The sequence below is a fragment of the Ostrinia furnacalis genome, unplaced genomic scaffold (assembly GCF_004193835.3).
Source record: "Ostrinia furnacalis isolate ACB-3 unplaced genomic scaffold, ASM419383v2 OfSCF0890, whole genome shotgun sequence".
Taxonomy (NCBI): Eukaryota; Metazoa; Arthropoda; class Insecta; order Lepidoptera; family Crambidae; genus Ostrinia; species Ostrinia furnacalis.
Window position 1 is genome coordinate 393,955 of NW_021131129.1, and position 22,435 is coordinate 416,389.

A 22,435-nucleotide genomic window follows, 5' to 3' on the forward strand; every position below is an offset into this window, starting at 1 on the left:
ATTAGGTACGAGTTAAATGCACCGAAATCAGTCAAAAACTTCGCATCCCCAAGAAATTACGCACGATGATTACAGTCCGCTACTAGTTGCAGCATTCAGTGCGTTGCCTTACGAGTATCTAACTACTTATGCCTGCGTTTTATAAAAGCCACTTATAAAGTACACGGCAGTACTAAGCGCCGCACACTTCACCATTACTAGTAGCAAGCAGCCGCCACAAGTTCTTTGGTGCTTGTACGAGTGTCTTGGACGGGCCACTCAGCCGCCAGCACAATAAGAAAGCAAGAAAGTGTAGCGATTAGTGGCTAAGTGTGCGGCGTTCTAAAACGCTAATTGGAGTTTGAGTTTATTACGCGTGACTGTACCCGAAAATTGTTATCTAATTTTGGGGCGTCCATACGCTAATATCAGCCCTGTAACTGGAAGGTCGTACATTTGAGTGTATGGTTTTATTTGGAAGTGAAATGTGAACCCTTTTAAGTTTTATTAGTAAACATTTAGAAGGGTACGTTTTAGTACTTTATATTTACTACTGTCAGCTACAGGCAGTCACAGGTACCTACGTAGTTATTATAATTTAAGTCTAACTCTAATAGATTAGTTCAGAAAAAGTAGTCTTATTTCTACCAAAGTATGGTTAGGGTAAGACATGGTTAGGATTGTGGATTCAACAAAGTTTGTTAGGACGAAAGAAAACTCAAATTCAGAGCTATTTTATTGTGTAACTTAATTATAATAATTGAATGAAAAAAATCCTGTAGTGTCTGCTTTTGTCTTTCAATGCTTCGAAAGAAAACATTGGATAAAAATACAAAATCTCATGCAAATATTCACATTGCCGCGATTGTTTGTTGCGATAAGTTTACATTAATTTGACATTTTGTAAGTATTATGTTGAATCAATTACAGACTCCATTTTGAACTTTAGTATTAGAGGCACAAAATAGCAAACAGTTTGGGTATGATGATAGTATTTATGTGAATTTTCACACCTAGGAGTGAATGGATTTTTATTGTCAAACACAAAGCAGTGTGTATTTGCTTACTTTCGCAAGTGTGAATATACTTGAACACGATATTTGATCTGTGACAAGAATGCGATGATCCCGTATGGCCTCATAATGGAAATCTATCAATAAGTACTTGAACTTCATATTATATTCTTGAATATTTTGTGCATAACAATCTTTATACTTTTATTTTATTTTAATTTATTTGTTTAACAATGTTTCACTTAAACCAGCTTATTTAGAACTAACCCGATATTATGCGCATACCGAATACATCTGTCCTATTGATATTCGAATAACTGAATCACAAAGTATTTTTAAACATGTCACACTGAATTAAACTTGAGTTCCAAAATAGGAAATGACGCAAGTCTCAAATTCAAACTCAGAATTCAGATTCAAGCTAAGATATTATGAGAGGTCTTTGAAGTAAATATTCAGGCCTTTCAAGGTTTCAGCATATTTGTTAAGCCTAGTAAGTACTTACACGTAAGAAAATGAGAAAGATGTTATTAATTTATAACTTTGACGCCCGAACACGAACAAAATCACAGAGCTCCATTCAATACTGTTCGTACGATTTGCTGCTTCACAAGCAAGCATCGTTTGTACAGCGTAAGACCTCGACTATAGAGGAAAAAGCGCATTTTACAACGACAATTTGGTTTAGAATTCAATAGAAACAGAGCTCATGCAAATTCGTCAAACACTTTATGTGCTTTTTATGAGTGTCTGCGCCCGTTCAGTGTGCCTGACGGCGGACGATAAATATGCCATTTAGGATAGCTCAGTACGTTTAAAAAATAGCTTAAGCTGAGTATTCGAGTTTTTAAAGTGACGACGAATAACTTAGCGGAGTTTAAATCCTTTAGGTTAAGTGGAAATGGAAAAGTTGAGAGCTCTGAGAATTTTTGGTTGATAGTAGTGAAGTTTTAAATAAAAATAGTATATTACAATGTTTTTTGCTAATCGTAATTTGTTATAAAGTGACAGAATATTTCAGACCCATTTTGCTAAGGTGAACAGTTTACTGACACTTCGCTATCTAGTAAAAAGTATCTAACCAGGAAATGTGATAATAATAACGAGCAATTCATAAATATTTATAAAAAATAATATTTTTGTACTGTCACACACCCCTATTCATGTAATCTCCACTTAAAACTATCAACCAGTTAATAATCTCCATCTAAAGGTTCAGTCAAACCAACGCGATCAGCCGGCGTGCAGCGATGGCGATCAGACTTAAATGCATTGATCGCCATCGCTGCACGCCGGCTGATCGCGTGTGATCGCGTTGGTTTGGCTGAATCTTAACAGAAACTCTTAAAAGTGTGTAGTCTTCTTCACATTCGTTTAATTAAAAAATAAGTAGAGCTAAAGCAAAGCAAGCGAAAAGTCGTGGGTTCGAGGCAGCTCGATTTTTTCAAGTTTTTTATTGTATAAAGTAAAGCTTAAAATCATAATCAAAACATTTAACGTGTGTATATCTACACATACATTTCAATTTTATAGCTCACTTTCATAACACAGTGTTTCAGTATCACTTCCAAGCTGGCCTCAATTTTATATTGAACTGGCTTTAGCAGAATCCAATTTTTCCGATTCCTCTCCATTTCTTATATGTGGCGTTTGCTTCAATGGGACAATATTACACGTATTATCTATATCTATGGGACTCCATGGATTGTGTTGCGGAGATATTATCTGTTATGAGGAAAAGATATTCCTTTATTGTGATAATGTGTTATGAAGTCGTGAACAGTTTGACTGCTGTTATATTAAAAGACAGACGGCAATTGTTTTTAGGCGGATTGTTTTGACAGTAAGCGTGTTAACATTTTTTGATTGGGTCTTTAATTAAGGTAGGTACTAAGACAACAGCGTTGTTGCAGTTAGAGGAAGGATAGCCAGTTCCTCAGTAGTTGAGAATTCCGGGTGAAGCTCGCATCCACCTTAAGCCTAATCATCAGTTTCCATTAGGTGTGATGCATACCGAGAGCTATCTCCTTGTGGATAAAAGACTCAAAGACTCTATAATTATTCATGAATAAAAGAAATAAGTATGTCAATGATGCATAGGTAAATCAATAAAGACATTTTGGTTCGTTAATACTAATTAATTTTTCTACAAAGCAGAAAGTAAACTTTAAATAAACGATTTTCAGCCATCACCTCATAAACGCAACTTTTATTAACACAGTTCCTAACTCTGTACCTGTATTAACTGTGGGCACACAGCTTCGAACTTTGAACAGCTTTGTGGCGCCCAAGCTGTGAGAATGAGCGGGTGGAAAATGTCCTTGGGAATTTCCACACAGCATCCTAATTCAAGCTGAAGATTCAAGGAGACGCATGATACGGAGGGCCGATCCCAGATAAAATAGAAAGGGCTAGGCAAAAAAGAAGAAGAACATCCTAATTCAAGCTGAAGTGCAATGGATACAGATGACGGACATACTATCATACCTACATACTTTTTCTTGATAAAAAATTGTACAAAGAAATCTCAAACAATTAATATAACCAATATGCTCAAAAATGTCTGTATTGTGCAGAAATTAAATAAGAAACCTTTACATAATGTGGTTGTCAAGTACATGATCCATAATGGCTGCTATGCCGCTGGTGCGTAGAGCGCTACGCAGTGATTCTGCCAACATAATAGCCAAAATTTTCTGCTATATTCCACATGAAAGCAAAATAAAACTGAATAATTCATTGAACTGCTATTGAGCTGCTTAAGGAAATACAAATATTAATATCTAAGAAGTTGTAGAGGAATCATAATTTTTAACGATGTCCGAGGTGTTAAGTTTTTAGGAGCACTGCTTAAATTCTAGCTATATTCCTCACTCTTAACTTGACCCACAACATCCACATAAGAGACCAAACGGTGGTTTGGGACTCTTTCCCAAGGATTTGAGTGGGGTTTCTCGGAGAAGTCCGCTACGTTTTTGTTCGAACTTTCTTTGAAGAGACCTCTAAAGGAACGAGTAGACAATTTGTTTTGTACATTTCCTTTCCGGGTGCATACGTATCCTTTGTTTTTCCTTCCAATTGCGCATTTACTAGTAAAATCAGTGTTATCTTCGTCGTATGCATGCTTACCGTTTAGTTACATTAATTATTTGTTACTAATATTTGCTGGTCAATCACGAAATATCAAGTGCCTCTAGTGCTCTAGCGCACCTGTAGCTTATTGAGTCTAAATACTTCATTTACTTATTTACTTTTGAGAGTACTACGGAAATTACAGTTGTCTTTGGTTAATAAATAAGTTCACGAAAGAGACTTAAGTAGGTACTTGCTTCCTTATTAAAAACTGGTAACGAATTACGCCGCCACCGCGCCGCCGCCGCGCCACCGCCGCGCCGCCGCCGCGCCGCGGGCGAAATTATGCTTTAATAGCGCGGTGGCGGCGCGGCGGCGGCGTCATGTGCAGGAGCGCTAAGGCAAACAAGACAATCCGTACTAATGTTAATGTAAAAATATGCATGAAATTATGACAACTAAATCAGCTCCTAGACTAGACACCATATGAACCTCAGAGACAAACTGCCTTCCATATTTCCTAGAGTATGAAATTAGATCTGTATTACCCGACGTATCAGAAAGAGGCTGTCATGATAATCCATCTTTCTCTTACTCACAGTGCTCGGAAAAATACAAACTTGTATTTCTTACGCCATAAATCATCAGATATTGTAGACAAACGAAACTCGACTGCCATTAGGTGAGACACGTTGAAAAACTCGTCGTTTCATTTCGAACTAACTCGCTTCATACGTGATCTCATTCGGTGGGTGAATTTACACTGTTCTATTTTAATATAATTAAGATATAATATGATATAGTTTTTGGCTGACAGTGTATAGGTTTGTTGTCGACACGACAAGATGGAAAAATCTTAAAAAAATTTCTACCGATGTATTTAATCTTAGTTTAATCTTAGTTTGGTGTTTAATCTTAGTTTAATAATATGTAGTACGTATTTACTATTTGTGTAATGTGTTCAAGCTACGTAATTTTGAAATCAATTTAACAAAATTAAATGATTTGAAAAACACACCCACATATTATAGTATAGCGATGTTTTTATGAAAGTTTGGCTTTTTTTAAGAATTCTAGAAATGGTAGGTACTAAATAGGAAAAGTTACATGTTTTTGGACTTTTGAGCAGCGCAAGAAACTTACACCCGTATTTACAACCGATGCTTGCTTAAGTGAAGCAGCAAATCTAACGCACGGCGTTGAATAGAGCTCTGTGATTTCTTCGTATATCACCCTGTGCGTCCACGCGCACTGTGGGAGTTCAAAGTAGGTACTCGTAATCTTTGTGAATATGGGTTATTCAGTATTAAGAAACTAGCTTTTGCCCGCGTGCAATTCAGTTTTTGCGTGAAACAGTAACAAACATACATCCTTACAAACTTTCGCATTTATAATATTAGTAGGATAGCAACGTGTAAACCCCGCTTGATAACCCGCTACACCAAGATTTATGACGATTGTATCAAGGGCCTTTGAAGTCTTATTTCATGTGTAAATTGGGATAATTAATGAAGAGTTATGGAGTCTAAGAGCGACACTGATAGAAAGATGTAGACGAAAGTATTTTGAATATTTGACCCAGATTTAATAAGATTGAATGTGGAATCGTGACAATATTAATGAGGTATTTAACGTTCGTTGGGCAGGGCACATAGTACGCAGAACTGACGGCCGATGGGGCAGAAAGGTTCTGGAATGGAGGCCGCGTACCGGAAAACGCAGCGTGGGACGTCCACCTACAAGGTGGACCGACGACATCGTAAAGGTAGCAGGGAAGCGCTGGACGCAGGCCGCTACCAATCGATCAACATGGAAAGCATTGGGGGAGGCCTATGTTCAGCAGTGGACGTCCTGTGGCTGAAATGATGATGATGAATGATAACGTTCGTTTGCATTTCATTTAATTTTTTTTAATGAAAATGAAAGAATTCATTTTATACTGAGGTATAGGTACCTTCTAGTTTATTCGCTAATAATTTTATGCGTAGGTAATAACGTTTTTTTATAAGGGACGCGCGCTGGTAGCTTGATGAGCTTTTCCAGCTTCACCGGGCAATCACTTAAAAGCTTTATAGTTTTTAGCTATATAGTTCGTATAAAAATACTTTTATTTATTTTAATAAAAACTTACTTAATAGAACTACGAGTGTTATCGTTCCCAAATACCAATGTTAAACAAAATGTGATTCTTTTACAATGTTTAGAATATACTGTTCTTGGGAATATAAAAATAAAGTATGAAAATAAAAAAATCAAACTTTTAATCTCAACTTAAAAATCTTGCCAATATATCCCACAAAACTTTTTCACTTGAGATATTTGAATAGTGGAGGCGGGCAGTAACTCAGCGTGAAGTATGAGGGACGTGGCAGATTATGATAAGGCCGAAGCCGGTAAATCAGCGGATTTGCCGCTCCCGTACCGGCCGGGGTTTCAACGGGATGCTTACCGGGGCAGTAGCTTCATTCGGGTTGCTACATTTAGAAAGAACTTAACACTAATTGGTATGAAAAGTAAGGATCAATAAATTGGTAATTATGTAATTAAAAGTTGTTTAACAGCATGGCCATTTTTACCTTGAAACAAAATTACCTATGTCATCGTATTATTTTACAGCAGCGTTAGTTTATAATAATCTGTCTGTCGAGAGTGTAAACTGCGTAAATATTCTGAACCATCATAACATACTTCTGATACGGCCGAAGCTAGTCAGTGTGGCCGTACCGGCCGGGGTGTCAACGGCATGTTAACCGGGGGTTGCCTCATTTGGATTGTTCTAGAAGGAACGTGAATGAGTAAATGATCGATTTTGCTTATTAGTTCTATACAATTTTCATTGATTGATTAATATAATTGGCCTTTCAGGACCTATACAACTTGGGTATTATCACGTTAACAAACAAGACTAAGTATATTTGGTTAGTTTTGTGGGACCAGCCTTACTAAGCTACCACTATTTTTATGTAAGTACCTACTTTACGTTACTAGATAAACAATTATAAAATGCTCAAGTTATAACTTACAAGGCTTTCTTGAAATACCAACCCAAGTTTTAACACAAAGGTCCGAATATCAAAGCAACTGTTTCTTACATTCAAAGAATTTTCAATAAAATATTTTACTCTTCCAACTTTTAAGTTCGAGATAACATATTTTCCTTTCTCTTTGTGGTTAAAAGGAATATTCAAAGTTTCAAAGTATTACAATGAAAAATCATTATTATCTTGCTTGTACAATCCTATTATGCTCGTATTCATAAACGATACTTGCTTAAGTGAAGCAGCAAATCGAACGCACAGCTCTGGATAGAGCTCTGTGATTGCGTCCACGCCCACTGTGAGGCCTCATAGTAAAGTTTGTGCATACGGGCGTAATTGAATAGGCTAGTTGCCTAAAAAAAATTTTTAGTCCGTAATGTTTAATATCAAAAAATATTGGACACATATATTTTTATTTGTCAATCTAACAAATAATTACATAGTTATGGTGCGTTGAAGTTGCGCACGACGTCACAACGTGCGGCATTTTTAAGCAAGCGTTGACGTCACGGGCCTCTTCTTATGAACTTTGGGGCGCTTTATCTCTTTAAATTTTCATTAGTTTGAAAAAGTGAAAAATACGTGTAGAGTATTTTTTGATAAGTTAACTGACGGACTAATTAAAACTCTTGCTTTTTGACCCAGGCAACATCCCCATTGTCAATGTCATTTCAAATCTACTTTCAATGATGTGGCCCTTGTTAATAGCTCTTTCTTCCATGGAAAGGTGAACGAAAATTCACAAAAAAGGTGAATAAAAATTGAATAAGGTCACTACTTCTTCTGCTTACGTCTTTCTGTCTTCGAATGTCAACATAATATTTGCAGGACGGACCAACCTTTCATGATAAACATAAAATCCAACTCGCACTTAGCGCTATGGTACATACATCCCTTAAAATGCTAAAAGAAAGCTAGAATATGTTCTGCTAGCTAGCTATTGGAACACTGTAACGAAATTCCGATCGACCAGCAGATCAAGCGCCGCAAGTGGAAGTGGATTGGCCACACTCTCCGAAGGGATCCCGGTCACATCCCCAAGCAGGCTCTGGATTGGAACCCCCAAGAAAAACGCAAACTTGGCGGCGCACTGTGGCAGACGAGGCGAAGAGGATCGGCAAGACTTGGAGCGAGATCAAACGCGAAGCTCAAGACCGAACGCGATGGAGGACAGTTGTGGACGCCCTCTGCCCCATCTAGGGGACATAGGACAATTGGGGGTGTAGATGCAAACAGGCCAATCTGAGTTAGTTTAGCTCAGCTAGCTGACGCAGTTTTCCATAATGTTTGTATGTAGGTAGTAGTGAAATTTTTGTCAAGAGAAAGCCCATAACCAAATAACTACGCTACGTAATTTAAAAGTTGTAAAATACGATGTTATGGCTACCTAAAGAGTACATTAACCTTACATCTTCTTGTTGTACCATGTTCTTTAAAGGTACGTACCAAAACTAAACAAGTACAATATTCAAAGTAGGCAGAACATGAATTTTCACTTGGGAGAGGTTAAGGGTAATATTAGCTTACAATGATGGAGCGATGTGACTCAACGTGAGAAGATAATATTTAAAGAAATCCCTACTAATATTATAACATGCGAAAAAAACTTTAACTTTTTGAAGAAGTCAGAGTTTCGCGAAAGGATATAGGATAGTTTTTATTCCGATTAAGCTTTTCATTGGCAGACAACACGCGGGTAAAGCTGAAGATAAAAACTTGTCTTAAATAAAAGTATCTGAAAGCAGGTTTCAGTTTATTTTAATTTAAATATCCTTGACTTAAAAATGGTTGACTCATTTCCTCTTCGCACCTATTACCGACATATTTTAGGATAATATATCTTTAAAAGCACGCGCGACACATTTATTTTATATACAAATTGACTGACTGACTGACTGACATAGTGATCTATCAACGCACAGCCCAAACCACTGGTTGGATTGGGCTGATTTTGGCAATGCCAGATTTTGTATGGAAAGTGGCGTCTTTTTTTTTTCGCGCGGCCATCGACCAAACTTTGTTTTTTGATTACAAAATAGTGTAATAAACCAAACTTACTATGACATGTATACCTCTAAACTCAGTCTGAACTGAGTTACGAGCATTAGAAGTTTGGTGATTTTCATACTAAATTTGCTTTTTGTGCGCAAGTTTTGTAAGAAATTGCAACAAAATATTGCGCTATTTTTTTATTGCGATGATTCTGCTCCATACTGATGTCTGGAGCCTTTAATGGATGGTGTTGTTTGTTTACACATACAATGTCACTATTTTGTTGCAATTTCTTACAAAACTTTGCGCGCAAAAAGCAAATCTAGTATGAAAATCATCAAACTTCTAATGCTCGTAACTCAGTTCAGACTGAGTTTAGAGGTATACATGTCATAGTAAGTTTGGTTTATTACACTATTTTGTAATCAAAAAACAAAGTTTGGTCGATGGCCGCGCGAAAAAAAAAAGACGCCAATTTCCGGCATTGTCTTTTGGCATGCAGGTAGATGCTAATATTATGACGTAGGCATCCGCTAAGAAAGGATTTTACGAAACTCAACCCCTAAGGGGGTAAAACGGGATCCACGCGTACGATGCCGCGGGCGGCCGCTAGTTGATGAATAAAATAAGAACAGTAACCGAGAAATCATCCTATTTTCATAATATTTGAACGTTCTTTTCGTATTTTTGCAACAAATATCTTATTGAATGACAGTTAGACTGCGTCCTTTCAATTTGTATTTTGTTGAACAGTCGACAAAAATCCAACTATATTTTATTGCAAAATGAGTTTTATTAAGGTCCTACATAAGGTTCTACAGTATTTAGTTAAAGGACAATGGGCAAAATGGTACCCGGCTCCAATAGATATGAGTCTAGTATCGTTTGAAAGGTCTTACCAAGATGAACAACTTTTACTATGACCACCAGCCTCAGATCTGGTTGTGTACGAAGATATACATACTTTTTTGCAGAATGGTACCCGGCTCCAATAGTAATGTTTGTAGTGTCATTTGAAAGGTCTTACCAAGACGAACAACATTTACTATGGCCACCAGCCTCAGATCTGGTTGCGTTCGAAGATAAAGATACTTTTTGTGTAACCTAAGTATCATACAGTATGAAGGGGGACGCGCTCGGGGCAGGGCACCGACCTTAGATTATTTTATTAATCTAAGGCACCGACGAGATGGTCGGACGCGGTGAGGAAGACGGTGGGCGGGAGTTTGCATCGTGCGGTCCACACAGCTTATGACCGCAGTCTGTGGAGGAACACTATCTGTGGTCGCGATCCTCATCAGTGAGGGAGGAAGAGACCGAGGAAGAAAAAGAAGAAGTATCATACGTGTCCATCGTATGGTACTTAGGTTATGCGAGTCAGGAAGGGTTTACTGTTCCAGCATCGTTCCTTAGCTCTATAATTATTGATGGGGATGATTGTGAAATAAATATTTTTATTTAAAGAAGTACTACCCCCTTATTAATAAAAAGTTACACCTAGGAAGAACCTTGGATTAAAATGTCATTTCCATACCAAATGACAATTTAAGCCAGAGTTCAACTAGGGTGTAACTTTTATTAATAAAGGGGTTAAAGTTTTATTACTTCTTAAGGGTTTTATTATGGGTTGCTAAAGCGAATAAACCCACAAGACCCAACAAGTCCACCCACAAGATGGACCGATGACCTCACAAAGGTAGCGGGAAGGCGCTGGATGCAGGCCGCCACCAACCGACCATTGCATTGTGGAAATCATTGGGGGAGGCCTATGTTCAACTGGACGTCCTATGGCTAAAATGATCACGATGATGATGATGAAAGCGAATAAAGGTCTAATAGCTTGGGTAGTTCATCGTAGGTATAATAATTTCCTTTTCAATGCTTCTTTTAGTTATATTAATAGATTGTAGTCATAATACATACTCGTATACATGGATGATTGTGTTATACTTTCATTATAATACTTAGTGGAATTACTGCTTTCAAAACGTGAATTAGATCTGGCCCCATAGCAGAAATTTTCCTACATCTAAAGGCCTTTTAAAATATATATTGGTTATGGCTATTGGAGCGGGTACCACTTTCCATACATTTGTGCCCATCATCCTTTGCTGTCATCTGTACCTACTTTGAAATAATGGAGTTTTACTTTTGCATCTTTGATGTAGCTACTGTCGAGAAAACAGTTTTCCAGGATGGAATTTTGGGTTTGTTATGAATAAGAAATGAAAAATTATTGATACCACAAAGTATTTCAAAAGTATTTATTTCATACATTAAATGAAAAAATCCATAACTTGTAGAAAATAATAATTTTCATTCATTCTCAAATCAAAACTCAAAGCATCATAAACCAAAAGCCTGACGATGGCTTAAAATCAGCAAAAAATACTAAGAGAATCCAGATAATTTTCCCAAACATTTCAGGTGAAATGAAATGCTCCAACAAAAGCAAAACAGAAAAATAATAGCAAAACTTAAAGCAGGGTCCATTCATCTAGTCTAGACGCTGGTTGACACTAGTCTCTGACATAGCTTGAAATAGAACAGCCAGTCATATTCATGAATAGTATTATTCTGCTGTAAAAACATTCGTTAAACGGATTACCTACAATGCAAATCTATTCGACCATAAGAAAAAAACCTCTCGCAAGGTTTGGGACTTTGGGAGTCTGCAGCGCCAACTTAAGATCTTATACTACTTATTAAATGGCATTAAAAAGAGGATGTGCAAAAATTATATTTATCACCGGAGAAAATAATTTTGAAGGATCTATCTTTTGTAGAGTAAATTATTTTCAATACTTACTACTTAATACTTTAGTTAAGTATAACAAACCTATATTTTAATGATTTTAATGATCAAGCATGTGCTACTAAAAGTATTGTAGAGTCAATGAGTTTTATTTTTCTGTATCCATATAAGTGTATACTGTTGTATCTGGCGCTGTGCCAAGCCGCAACCTGCTATGAAATATGGGTCTTCTGTAGAAATAAAGTCTATTAACACTTATGACCAGTAGTTCTTCTAAACTGGACATTTAAAACTCAGGAACATTATTTTCATTTTCTTAAAAACTCATAGATATTTTTAATATTACCTACCACCATTGTGGAAATAATTGGGGGAGGCCATTACCACCAGTAAACAAACTAAAGTTGCTGACATAGCCCGACGGATTAGCAAGCTGAAGTAGCAATGGGTAGGGTAGGGCATATAGTACGCAGAACTGACGGCCGATGGGGCAGCAAGGTTCTGGAATGGAGGCCGCGTACCGGAAAACGCAGCGTGGGACGTCCACCTACAAGGTAGACTGACGACAATACGACATCGTAAAGGTGGCAGGGAAATGCTGGATGCAGGCTGCTACCAATCGATCAAAGTGGAAAGCATTAGGGGAGGCCTATGTTCAGCAGTGGACGTCCTATGGCTGAAATGATGATGATGATGATGAATTTAACCTCTTACCTACGGGAGGCACCTATAAGTTGCCAAGTCAAAAGTCACTTCTCAATACGGGTGGCATCTTTTGTTATTTTAGCAAAGCCAATACTAAATCACGGTTTACGACAATAAAACAATAAAATTGCAAATTAAGTGTAAAATGCGCTTGTAATTATGAAACTACATTAGTTGCAAAATATAATATTCCAAATTTCAATACCGCAAGCCTCATACTTTTTAAAATATCTTGATGTAAAGTGGAGCAAACAATTTTATAGGTTAGGGGTATTTTAACGTAAGGTATTTTAATTTTTTGAGTATTGAGAGGCGACTTTGGTTTCCAAGGGCCCCGTAGGTAAAGGGTTAATATTTTAAGGTCTCGCTTATCAGTGCCTAATGTATGAAAGCGGCACGGGAGGGTGTTTTTGAAATATCAAGAGTCAGCGACACTTCAGATTTGTATGCTCTATGACGTCAGGATATGTCAATGTCACCCCTCCCTCGCCGCTCCCATACCTCAGGCACTGACTGAGTAAGGTCCAGAACAGACGGTGTTATAAGTTTTAAACTGGTCGCGTCATGTGACTGTGGTCTCTCAACGGACGCTATGGCAGAAACTTAGATGAAACTCAAAAGTAACTAGCAGTTGCAGTTGCGTTTCACAGTATGTTGTGGGTTTAAGGCGCTAGACCTAAAGTACTAAGTTTTACAATTGTTGACTCGTAAATATACTCGTTAAACGTATAATTTTAACTATACTTAGGCTGAGTTGCACCATCTTACTTTAACTTTGACAAACATCAAAAATCTGTCAAACTCCATACAAAACCACTGGTTATCGTTATAATTACCGTTAAAGTTTGGTGGTGCAACTCAGCCTTAGAGAACAGAGTATTAAAGATAAATCAAGGAAACAAGGACCTAAATTTTATTTCAATAGTCAATGATTTATCATTGTGCGTAAAAATACACGTAACATACAACACCGTAGGGATTTTGAGTAACAATAATATCCGCTTATTCAAATTTGCTTTCATAAAACATATTTATGCTTTTAAAAATACATTGCATGTTATTCTTAAGACAGTATATTTAAATAATGTTAGATTCTAATAGGTTCATGTTTGTTTATTCTCTTAAACGTCAAAAAACTGTCAAACTCCATACAAAAAACACCGGTTATAGTTATACCTACTTACCGTCAAAGTTACGCAATTCAACTCAGCCTTAGTTATACATACCATGAAGTTTTGTGTTAATTTAACTATTTCATCGTAACTAAACAAGCTGACAACTACAACGCCGGGTATCGGTTAGCTGCTAATCCTGTTTGGTTCAATTATGTTAACAAGAGTTATTGATGAACCCACGTAAACTTATGGACGTTCCTCTATTAATCGTAGTTAGAATTACATAATATGATTTTAACCGTAGGTTGAAGGGTTGAAGTTTATAATAACTTCATTACAATTTAACTAGAAAATTGAATTTCCAGAGATTGGATAATCTGGTCTCTGTATGCAGTTATGGGATTTCTATACCCCAAGACGTGATTAATTTTGTTCCCAATAGCCATGAGAGTCTTACACCCGTATTCACAAACGATGCTTGCTTAAATGAAGCAGAAAATCGAACGCACAGCGTTGAATAGAGCTCTGTGATTCGTTCGTGTGTGTCCCTGTGCGTCCACGCGTACTGTGAGTCCTCCTAGTAATGTTTATTTTGTGGTGAAGTGTTGTGTTGTACAGTCAGCGTCAAATAGTTCATGACACCCAAAGTAGTCAAAGATTTCGCAACACGTCTTTGTTACAATTGGAATAAGGTTGTGTTCTAAACTTTATGGCCACTTTAGGTATACATACCTAGTTCGAGATTGCCGCCACGTTTGTATTAATTGCTATCACCAATTTAGTTTCAAAGTAAAATAGGACCAATTTAGTTTATTTATAATAGGTAAGTGTTTGCATTGACTAACATAGTATGATACCGCATTTTACTATTTGTAAATCAATTAGAATTTATCACGTAACATGAGAGCTTTCAGTTACAAACGATTTGATCATAAAACACATCGTTCAACCACTAAAACTTGTATTGAAATGTCATTGGTTTATGTAATTAGTAAGTATTATTGAATTACAAATAACAAATATTGGATGGGGATTATTTGTACACTCAAAAATTCCCAGAAAACCTATTTTCATTAATTTTGTTACACTAACCGGAACATTTTAAGGTAACTATGAAGGTACTTAATTTAGTAAATTTAATAATAATTAGCCCAAAATTGGGCGCGGTTGTAGGTTCTAACCAAACGTAAAATTCTAAAGTTGTGAAAAGTATTTCTGAATAAATTGCGTTTTACGACTTTTCATCAGAGCTCTGAAAAATATTCACTTAGATCATAAGAAATCTTCTTATCTAAAGCTTGTATCCGAGCTATTAATGACAACTCTAAAATACGAGTAGCAGTAGCATGCGCATACATCAGAACAATGGGTACATCATGAATGCATTTGAATTCCGTATTTCATCCTTAATTCATAACACGAGACGTGTGAAATAAGCTAAATTGAGTTTTATTACGCTCTTTCATGTTTGGCCGAGTAAAAAATTTCTCAAAAGAAAAATTGAGGGTACGCCGAGGAAGTTTGCATTGAATATACCCACGGAATGAGTTCAAAGCGCACCGTACGAAAATCCTATTCAAATTTTGCATTTTTATTGTGCGAAAAAATATGAGGGTGGCAAATTATACTGCTACCTCTGAGGCTGAATGTTCTCGAAACGGCTAATTTGTAAGTGAGCCTTCTAACCGTAAATTTTACGCGTGGAGTTGTAAACTTGCAAAAAGTACTGCCATATATTCAGGAGATACATCACCCGGCTGACGTTTGAATACCCGGGTTCTCAAGTGTTGCCAGTTTCATTTTGCCTTGTACCGTTTGTTTTTAAAGGTTGGCCTGAATCTTCAGCAATTGCCAAGTTTAACTTGAGTATGTTAACGTCACAGGTTCTGGGAGATTGATGTTTAAGCATAGAGAGATAAAGTGTTAAATGTTACAATCTTATTATCCTTGTCATAGTCAACAGTATAATTTATTGCATCCTACATTAGTTTGTTGCAAACTAGCGCGTATTCATCATCATCATCATCTAAGCCATAGGATGTCCACAGACTGCTGAACATAGGCCTCCCCCAATGCTTTCCATGTTATTCGGTTGGTAGCGGCCTACGTCCAGCGCTTTCCTATTAGCGCGTATTACAACCCTATAAAGTACTAACCCCAATGTATAAAAATGGGAGTAATCTTCGATCATGAATCACCAAAACCACAATTAAAATGCATAGTTGTTTATGACGTAGGTAAGTAGGTATAATTATTTATCATTGTAGCAATTAACATCGAATTAAAACTGAGCATATTCGGATCAACCTCTAAAGTACCTAGGTTGTCCCTTTTTTGCAAATCCGGATGTTTTTGACCCAACCTCTTTCTTAATTTGCATTATAAAAATAACAAAGATTTTTATTTACGGCTAAAAGGGTGTGAGTGAGATATTTAAAAAAAAAACGTTTTTTTATGCGAGTGTAATACTTATTTCGACTTTATTTTTGGCGCGATTTTAAGAGGTGAGGTATAGGTATCTGTATGACGTACCTTACAATATATTTTAGGTGCAGTGCAGGAAATATAAAATTGTTTAAACAGCATGATTCAGAGTGTCTTATTGCTAGAAAAATGTAGAACTCTATCAGTTGTAAATTTTATGAGTGTTACAAATACTTTTATGGTTCTATTTAAAAAAAAATGTCCGTACATTATCAAAAAATGTTGGGAACGTATATTTTTATTTGTCAACCAATCAAGTATTTACGAAGTTATGATGCGTTGAAATTCCGCGTCGTCACAAAGTGCTACACTTTTAAGCACGCCTTGACGCCACGGGCCTCTTTTTTTTAGCTTTGGCGCGCTTTATCTCTTCCAATTTTCGTTAATTTTAAAAAAACGTGTTGAGTATTTTTTGATATGTTAACCGACGGACTAATTCAAACTCTTGCTTTTTTACCCAGGAAACATTATTGTTACTATTTATTCAGTATCCTGTATTCCCGCAAAGAGGTATAAAGTGAGCAATGGTAGTACCTTCAGGTTCGGTTGGGTAATATCCGTTGTGTCATAACTTCACAGCTGCTTCAGATCTACTTCCTTTTGGACCTTCATTCACGAACGCAATGATATGGCATCCGATGAAATGACTATTTCTTCATCTTAAATACCTAATTATGTTTAAGAAATTGATGTGAAGTATCATAGAGCTATTTTTTGCTTTACCTACTCTTTTGGTTAGGATTTAAACTTGTGACAAAAATCTGACCGCAGTAGGTAGGTGATATTCACAAAGGATCTACATCCTTCCTACTAATGTTATAAATGCGAAAGTTTGTATGGAAAACTACTGAACGGATTTTGTTGCAACTTTACAGAATCTTTGTTTGTAACCCAGACTAACATAAGTACCTACCTATAGGCTATAATTTATGTCGCGGTTAAAGCTAGAATACTTTGAAAATTGAAGCTCTAGAAGAAGTACGAACAGAAGTCACGAATTAGCTTAGAGAAAAAATCACACTCAACTTGCAAACTTTGCAAAGCAAGTGCAGTTTAACATAGTATGTCCCAGATAACTAACATTTACTGATTTTATAAGGCTGAGTTTCACCACTTTAACTTTAACAGTCGTCAAAAGTCTGTCAAATTCCATACAAAATCCACCAGTTATGCTAATAGTTACGATTAAAGTAAAGTGGTGAACCTCAGCCTAAAATTTTGGTATAAAATAAACTGGTGTTCTCACTGATTCTTCCATCCTTGACCCTCAAATTGAGGTGGAGGATTCCGTGCCGAATCAAACTGCGACGGAATAGTCTGGCTTGAGTCAGTTAATGTCGGCTGAAGTGTCATCGTAAATATCATAATTCTATTTTGTTACGAGTGTTAGCACATGTGGCATAATTTGCACGAATACGAACACAGATGATATAAATCATGTGTTAGTAAAACTATACCGCGAGATGGTAAGTACTTAAAGAATACACAGAAATGCGACAGTAACATTAATATGGTGTCAATGTCGGACTGCAAATTCGAGGGCCGGTAGTTCGAACCTAGTGCGCTGGATTATTGTACATTTTATGGTGTAACCTACCCATTCCTAACACAAGCTTAGATGGAGGGACTAGATTTCGGTTATAGTACTTTTTTTATCCACAACGAGGAAGCTCTTGGCCTGTATCTCACCTGATGGTAAGTGATGATCAGGCCGAAGGTGGAAGCGAGCTTCACCCGGAATCCTCAACCACGGAGGAACTGGCTATCTTACCTCTAACTGCCGGAACACAACAATGCTGTTAACATTGTTGCAGCGACAGACTTAGGTAAGATGGTGGTAGCTAGCCAGGCGGACTTAGAACAAGCCCTACCACCAATCAAACCGAACAGAAAAATCTGCCCCAACTGAGAATCGAACCCGGGACCTCTGCGTCTGAAACAGGTGGTCTTACCACTAGACCACAGAGGCGGTCAAACAAACTGCTGATATTCTTTAAAAAAAAATATGCGAACTATTTTGATAATACAATGCCAGTATCTCCTAACTAAAGTACGGTCTAAAACAGGATTCTTCACCTTTTACTAAATTAAGGTACCGAATCAAACTACGAAACAGTCCAAAACTAGAGTTCGCCGTACTCGCAGCTGCGACGCCATAAATACGGGGCGCAAGTTTGTTGCCAAATTAGTAGGTGTTACTCGACTTGTTAGCAGTTAAATACCTCAACTGTAATTATTTTTAAGCTTCACTTGTTATAAAGTTGGTTTACATTAAATTTTGTAACACGCTTGGCTGTCAAATAGCTTAGAATAATTGTAACACTGCGCTCACGCTATGTCGTACGCTATGTTAATAATCTTGTTCACACGGATTCATTTCAACTGCACAAGAACCCACAGTGGTTACGTTGACGTACCGTCGTCTGTACAATCCGTTTTTTGCAGGATCCCGTAGTATACTCGTACGTGTTTTAATATTTACAGTCATACGAATTATCCTGTCTGTAGTGCCCCCAAAAAACCGATTCGTTCGAATTTGTGATTCGAATTTCAAACACACATAATTATTGAATGTTCACAGGACAGTCCAGTTTGGCCGTGGGAACGAGCCCTTACATTTCATCATGTATAAACTAGAAAGATTTCATACAGTTCAGTCATCTATCTATCTATTATACTTATTTTTCCTTTGGTTAACTTCCTTCTAAGACAGGCTATATCCCTAATTAAACCTTTGCTGATTGGGTTTCAATGGCAGCCATATTCTAGATTCAGGTTATGCAGGAGTTGCATTGATGCATACAAGCATTAATCCTTTTCCCACTCTTTCTAGTAAAATGCAATAAAAATGTCCCAAGAAAACTCGAAGAACATTAAAACCCCAAGCTAAAATATAACAAGATTTCCAAGAAAATAAAACAGCTTAAGGCTTAAACTCGTAAGGACCGCTCAGTTACCTCACTCTTACCTTGTTGTAAGGTTTCGAAATCTAACTTCTAAACTAAAAGTACGTGAGTTGTTATAACGTTCAGAAATTTTGCATTCTTATAACTTCGCTTAGAAAGTTGGATAAGTTTTATAGATAGCGCGGCGTGAAGAATATTTCGGGATCCGCGGGAATATTTTTATAGTGTTGGTAAGATAAAGGTGAAATAAAACCAGAATACAAATAAAATAACTTTGTGTTTTAAAACAGAATATTGTGTTTCAGAGGAAGATAAGCTAAGAAGGATTCGACCAAACAACAGCTGTACCTAAATATTAATCTCAGCATATAACTGATTATTCGATATTTATCCGCGATAAAATTAATTAATTGTTATAGGTGGAAACTTGTAATTGGCTTTACTTTATTATAAATATCACTTAACGTAACATTTAGCTGTAAGTTTTCCTAAGAAATGAAAAATAAATAAATAATTTTCTCATACTGAAACTGCCAATGTGCCAGTTATACCAGGAGTTATTCTCGGATAAAAGTTTGGTCGAATCGGGCCTAAGGCGACAATAAAAGCCTTAGGATTTTAGTTTATCCATCGGATCGCCAATTAAGCACACTCGACTAGTTTGTTCAACGTTTCAATATTTATACTGGACCTACTCCATTTTGTACTGAAGCAATAATGATGTGTATGTATACCTGCATAATGTTTTTAGCTTACCTTGACATGGTTTGAAGGAAAGATCAAATAAAACGTATTTGAAGCTTATTTTTAATTCTAAAACAAAATTAATACTTAAAATAATAACATGATATTACCATCTTTGAGGACTTCCTCGTAAAATCAAACATTTAATCCTGTAGATGATTAAAGATTTAATCTCATCTGAAACGAATCTTAGACAACCCTAGAAATGTCACAGTTATATCTGACTTGAGATCATAAACCTAGTCTTGCTCGTGCTGGATCTAGTATTTAATTTTAAATTTAACAGCGTTTATTTTAGAAGTAATAAAATTCAATATTCCCGCGGTGACGCGATTTTCACTCGAACACAAACTGGTTATAAAAGAAGACGATAAAGAAAATATTTCAGATGTTTGAAAGCATTTTACAGTTGTTGGTATTAACGATTGGCACACACTATGTCAGTTACGATTAGTGGAACGAAGATTCAATTTTAAATATAGGGTAAAGTGTATAATATTAATATTTTTTGATTTAACGTCGCGGGTCGTACAGACTCTATGAACATTAAGGCTGGGTTGCACCATCTTACTTTAACTTTGACTAACGTCAATAATCTGTCAAAATCCATACAAAAAACACTGGTTATCGTTATAGTTACTGTTAAAGTTAGGTGGTGCAACTCAGCCTTATGTCCGTTTTCACCATCAATCCCTAATTTTTAAGTGACCGCTATGGTAACACATAACAGGAACTTTGTTTTCATAGGGGTCACTTTAAAAATTAGGGATTGATGGTGAAAACAGGCATCAGTTTATAAACAATCACCATAGTTATAATGCTGTAAGTTTTGTTTTACATTTTCCGTTTAAAAATAATGTTGGTACCTTTGTAAAGGATGACAACTTGCTCCGGCTTAAGCTGTACTAAATCAATATTCGAGTAGTCTTTGGCAGATATCAAAGCCGAAAATCAGTTTAGGAACAGCAACTTAAGGGATTACGAAGATTAAAATCTAAGTCCGCGCAACCGGATTTAATACTGGGAAATTAGAAGACCATTGTAAAGTAATTGCTTCAATGCTCATTGAAAATTCTGATTTTATCGCTGTTACATAGAGTTTATGTATTGAGTGTCTATTTATTTATTTTCATTGTGTATTATGTTGAATTGATGCCTTTTTATAATATCACAGCAAAAATACATAGACTAACAAATATTGTCTTGTACCTATACTACCTATTTTATTTCAAACCGGTTACTACGGTCTGCAACTTAAATGAACTACTTAATCATTATGGACCCTAATATAGTTTTGTAAGTAATTCAGTTAATATAGCTAAGTAATTCTTTTCATTTATATTCTACTACAGTTCATGAAGGATCGAGATCATGAACATGAACAGTCTCAAAAGAAATCTTGTATCTCATAGTAAATAAAAGGGTATAAAGAGCAAAATGTGTCACATTACATAACCCCTAGGTGCTTACCTACTATATGAGACTACATGAGTAGTCAAGTCAAAATGAAATAGCGCACGTTTTCTCTAAGCAATAAAGAAATAATCCCCAAGTTGCCAGGATGAGTACTGGGTCATAGACGAAAAATATCTCTACCGTTCAACTGGTCAGCTGAAAACTTTGAATGGTTGACTCAGCTGTGTTTCTACGCTGTGGTAGACGATACAATGGCAAGAGGCGACTCGGTAAAATCATTTTTCTTTGCGCCCACGCCGTCTCATTGTCCGCTTGAGATTAAAAATATGACGGGAGTCAGTAGGTACTCTTTTGTGAGGAGATGGAGCGAGATTTTTAATGAAACTGAAGCTGGAAAAGATTCGCTTGCCATCGACACTGGTTTATGAGATTGGATTTTTATATAGTTGATGCTGGAAAGAAGGATTTTAGTTATTTTTCTTCCTTTTAGAGTTTGTATATACTTATTTTGCGTACTACCTTATAGTCTACCAAATAGTAAAATTTTAGCTTGAGAAATGGCTGTGCTCAATATTTTTGATAGTATCATACTTATTTTATAGACCACAAAGTTTTTTTTACAGCTCTGTCTAATATTAATCGTCTTCTTTTGTTAAAATAACCATAATTTTTTTATTTAAAACCAGGTAATAATTTAATGTAATGTTTCATGTTTTTGCAGGGTGCAGTGAGACAAATTAAAATATACTATAACGTAGTCGACGAGAGTATTTGCAAAGCAGAGGTAAGTAGCCCACTTAAATGTTCATTTAAATAGAATTAGGAATAAAATTATGGTTTGTTTGATTAGGAAAAAATCCTTAATCCTTAGTAAATTAAAAATCAATCATAAGAAATACATATTAGGCATTATTATTATTAGGTATTTGCAGTAATTATACAAAATACGAGTTCAATGGAACAAAATTATTTATCTAAGTAAAGATATTAAATGATTTTTCTGTTTTTATTATTTAATCAATCCCAAAATAAAATATTTTAATGTAGATTTAAGTTTATTTTATTGTGTTTTACCAGAATTTGTATTTCTCTGTAACTTTTCACATTTTTTTTTATTTATCAGTAAAATATTTATGTTATTACCATTATTTTCCAGGATATCAAATTGCCAGATAGCGTTAGTATGATTCATTGGTATATCTTTATGTCTAAAAAA

The 22,435-nt window shown here is 36.1% G+C and overlaps 1 protein-coding gene across 5 annotated transcripts in view; it reads left to right on the top strand.

Annotated features, from left to right (window-relative positions):
* The window catches only part of LOC114350424 (collagen alpha-1(XXV) chain), a 93,506-nt gene that overhangs the window by 53,165 nt on the left and 17,906 nt on the right, over positions 1-22,435 (top strand). For 3 of the 5 annotated variants that reach the window (XM_028301231.1, XM_028301233.1, XM_028301235.1), the window contains exons 4-5: positions 21,941-22,003; positions 22,376-22,396. In XM_028301231.1, the coding sequence (XP_028157032.1) occupies positions 21,941-22,003; positions 22,376-22,396 (84 nt within the window). The remainder of the gene's footprint in view (positions 1-21,940; positions 22,004-22,375; positions 22,397-22,435) is intronic. The other 2 variants (XM_028301232.1, XM_028301234.1) reach the window with 1 other exon arrangement.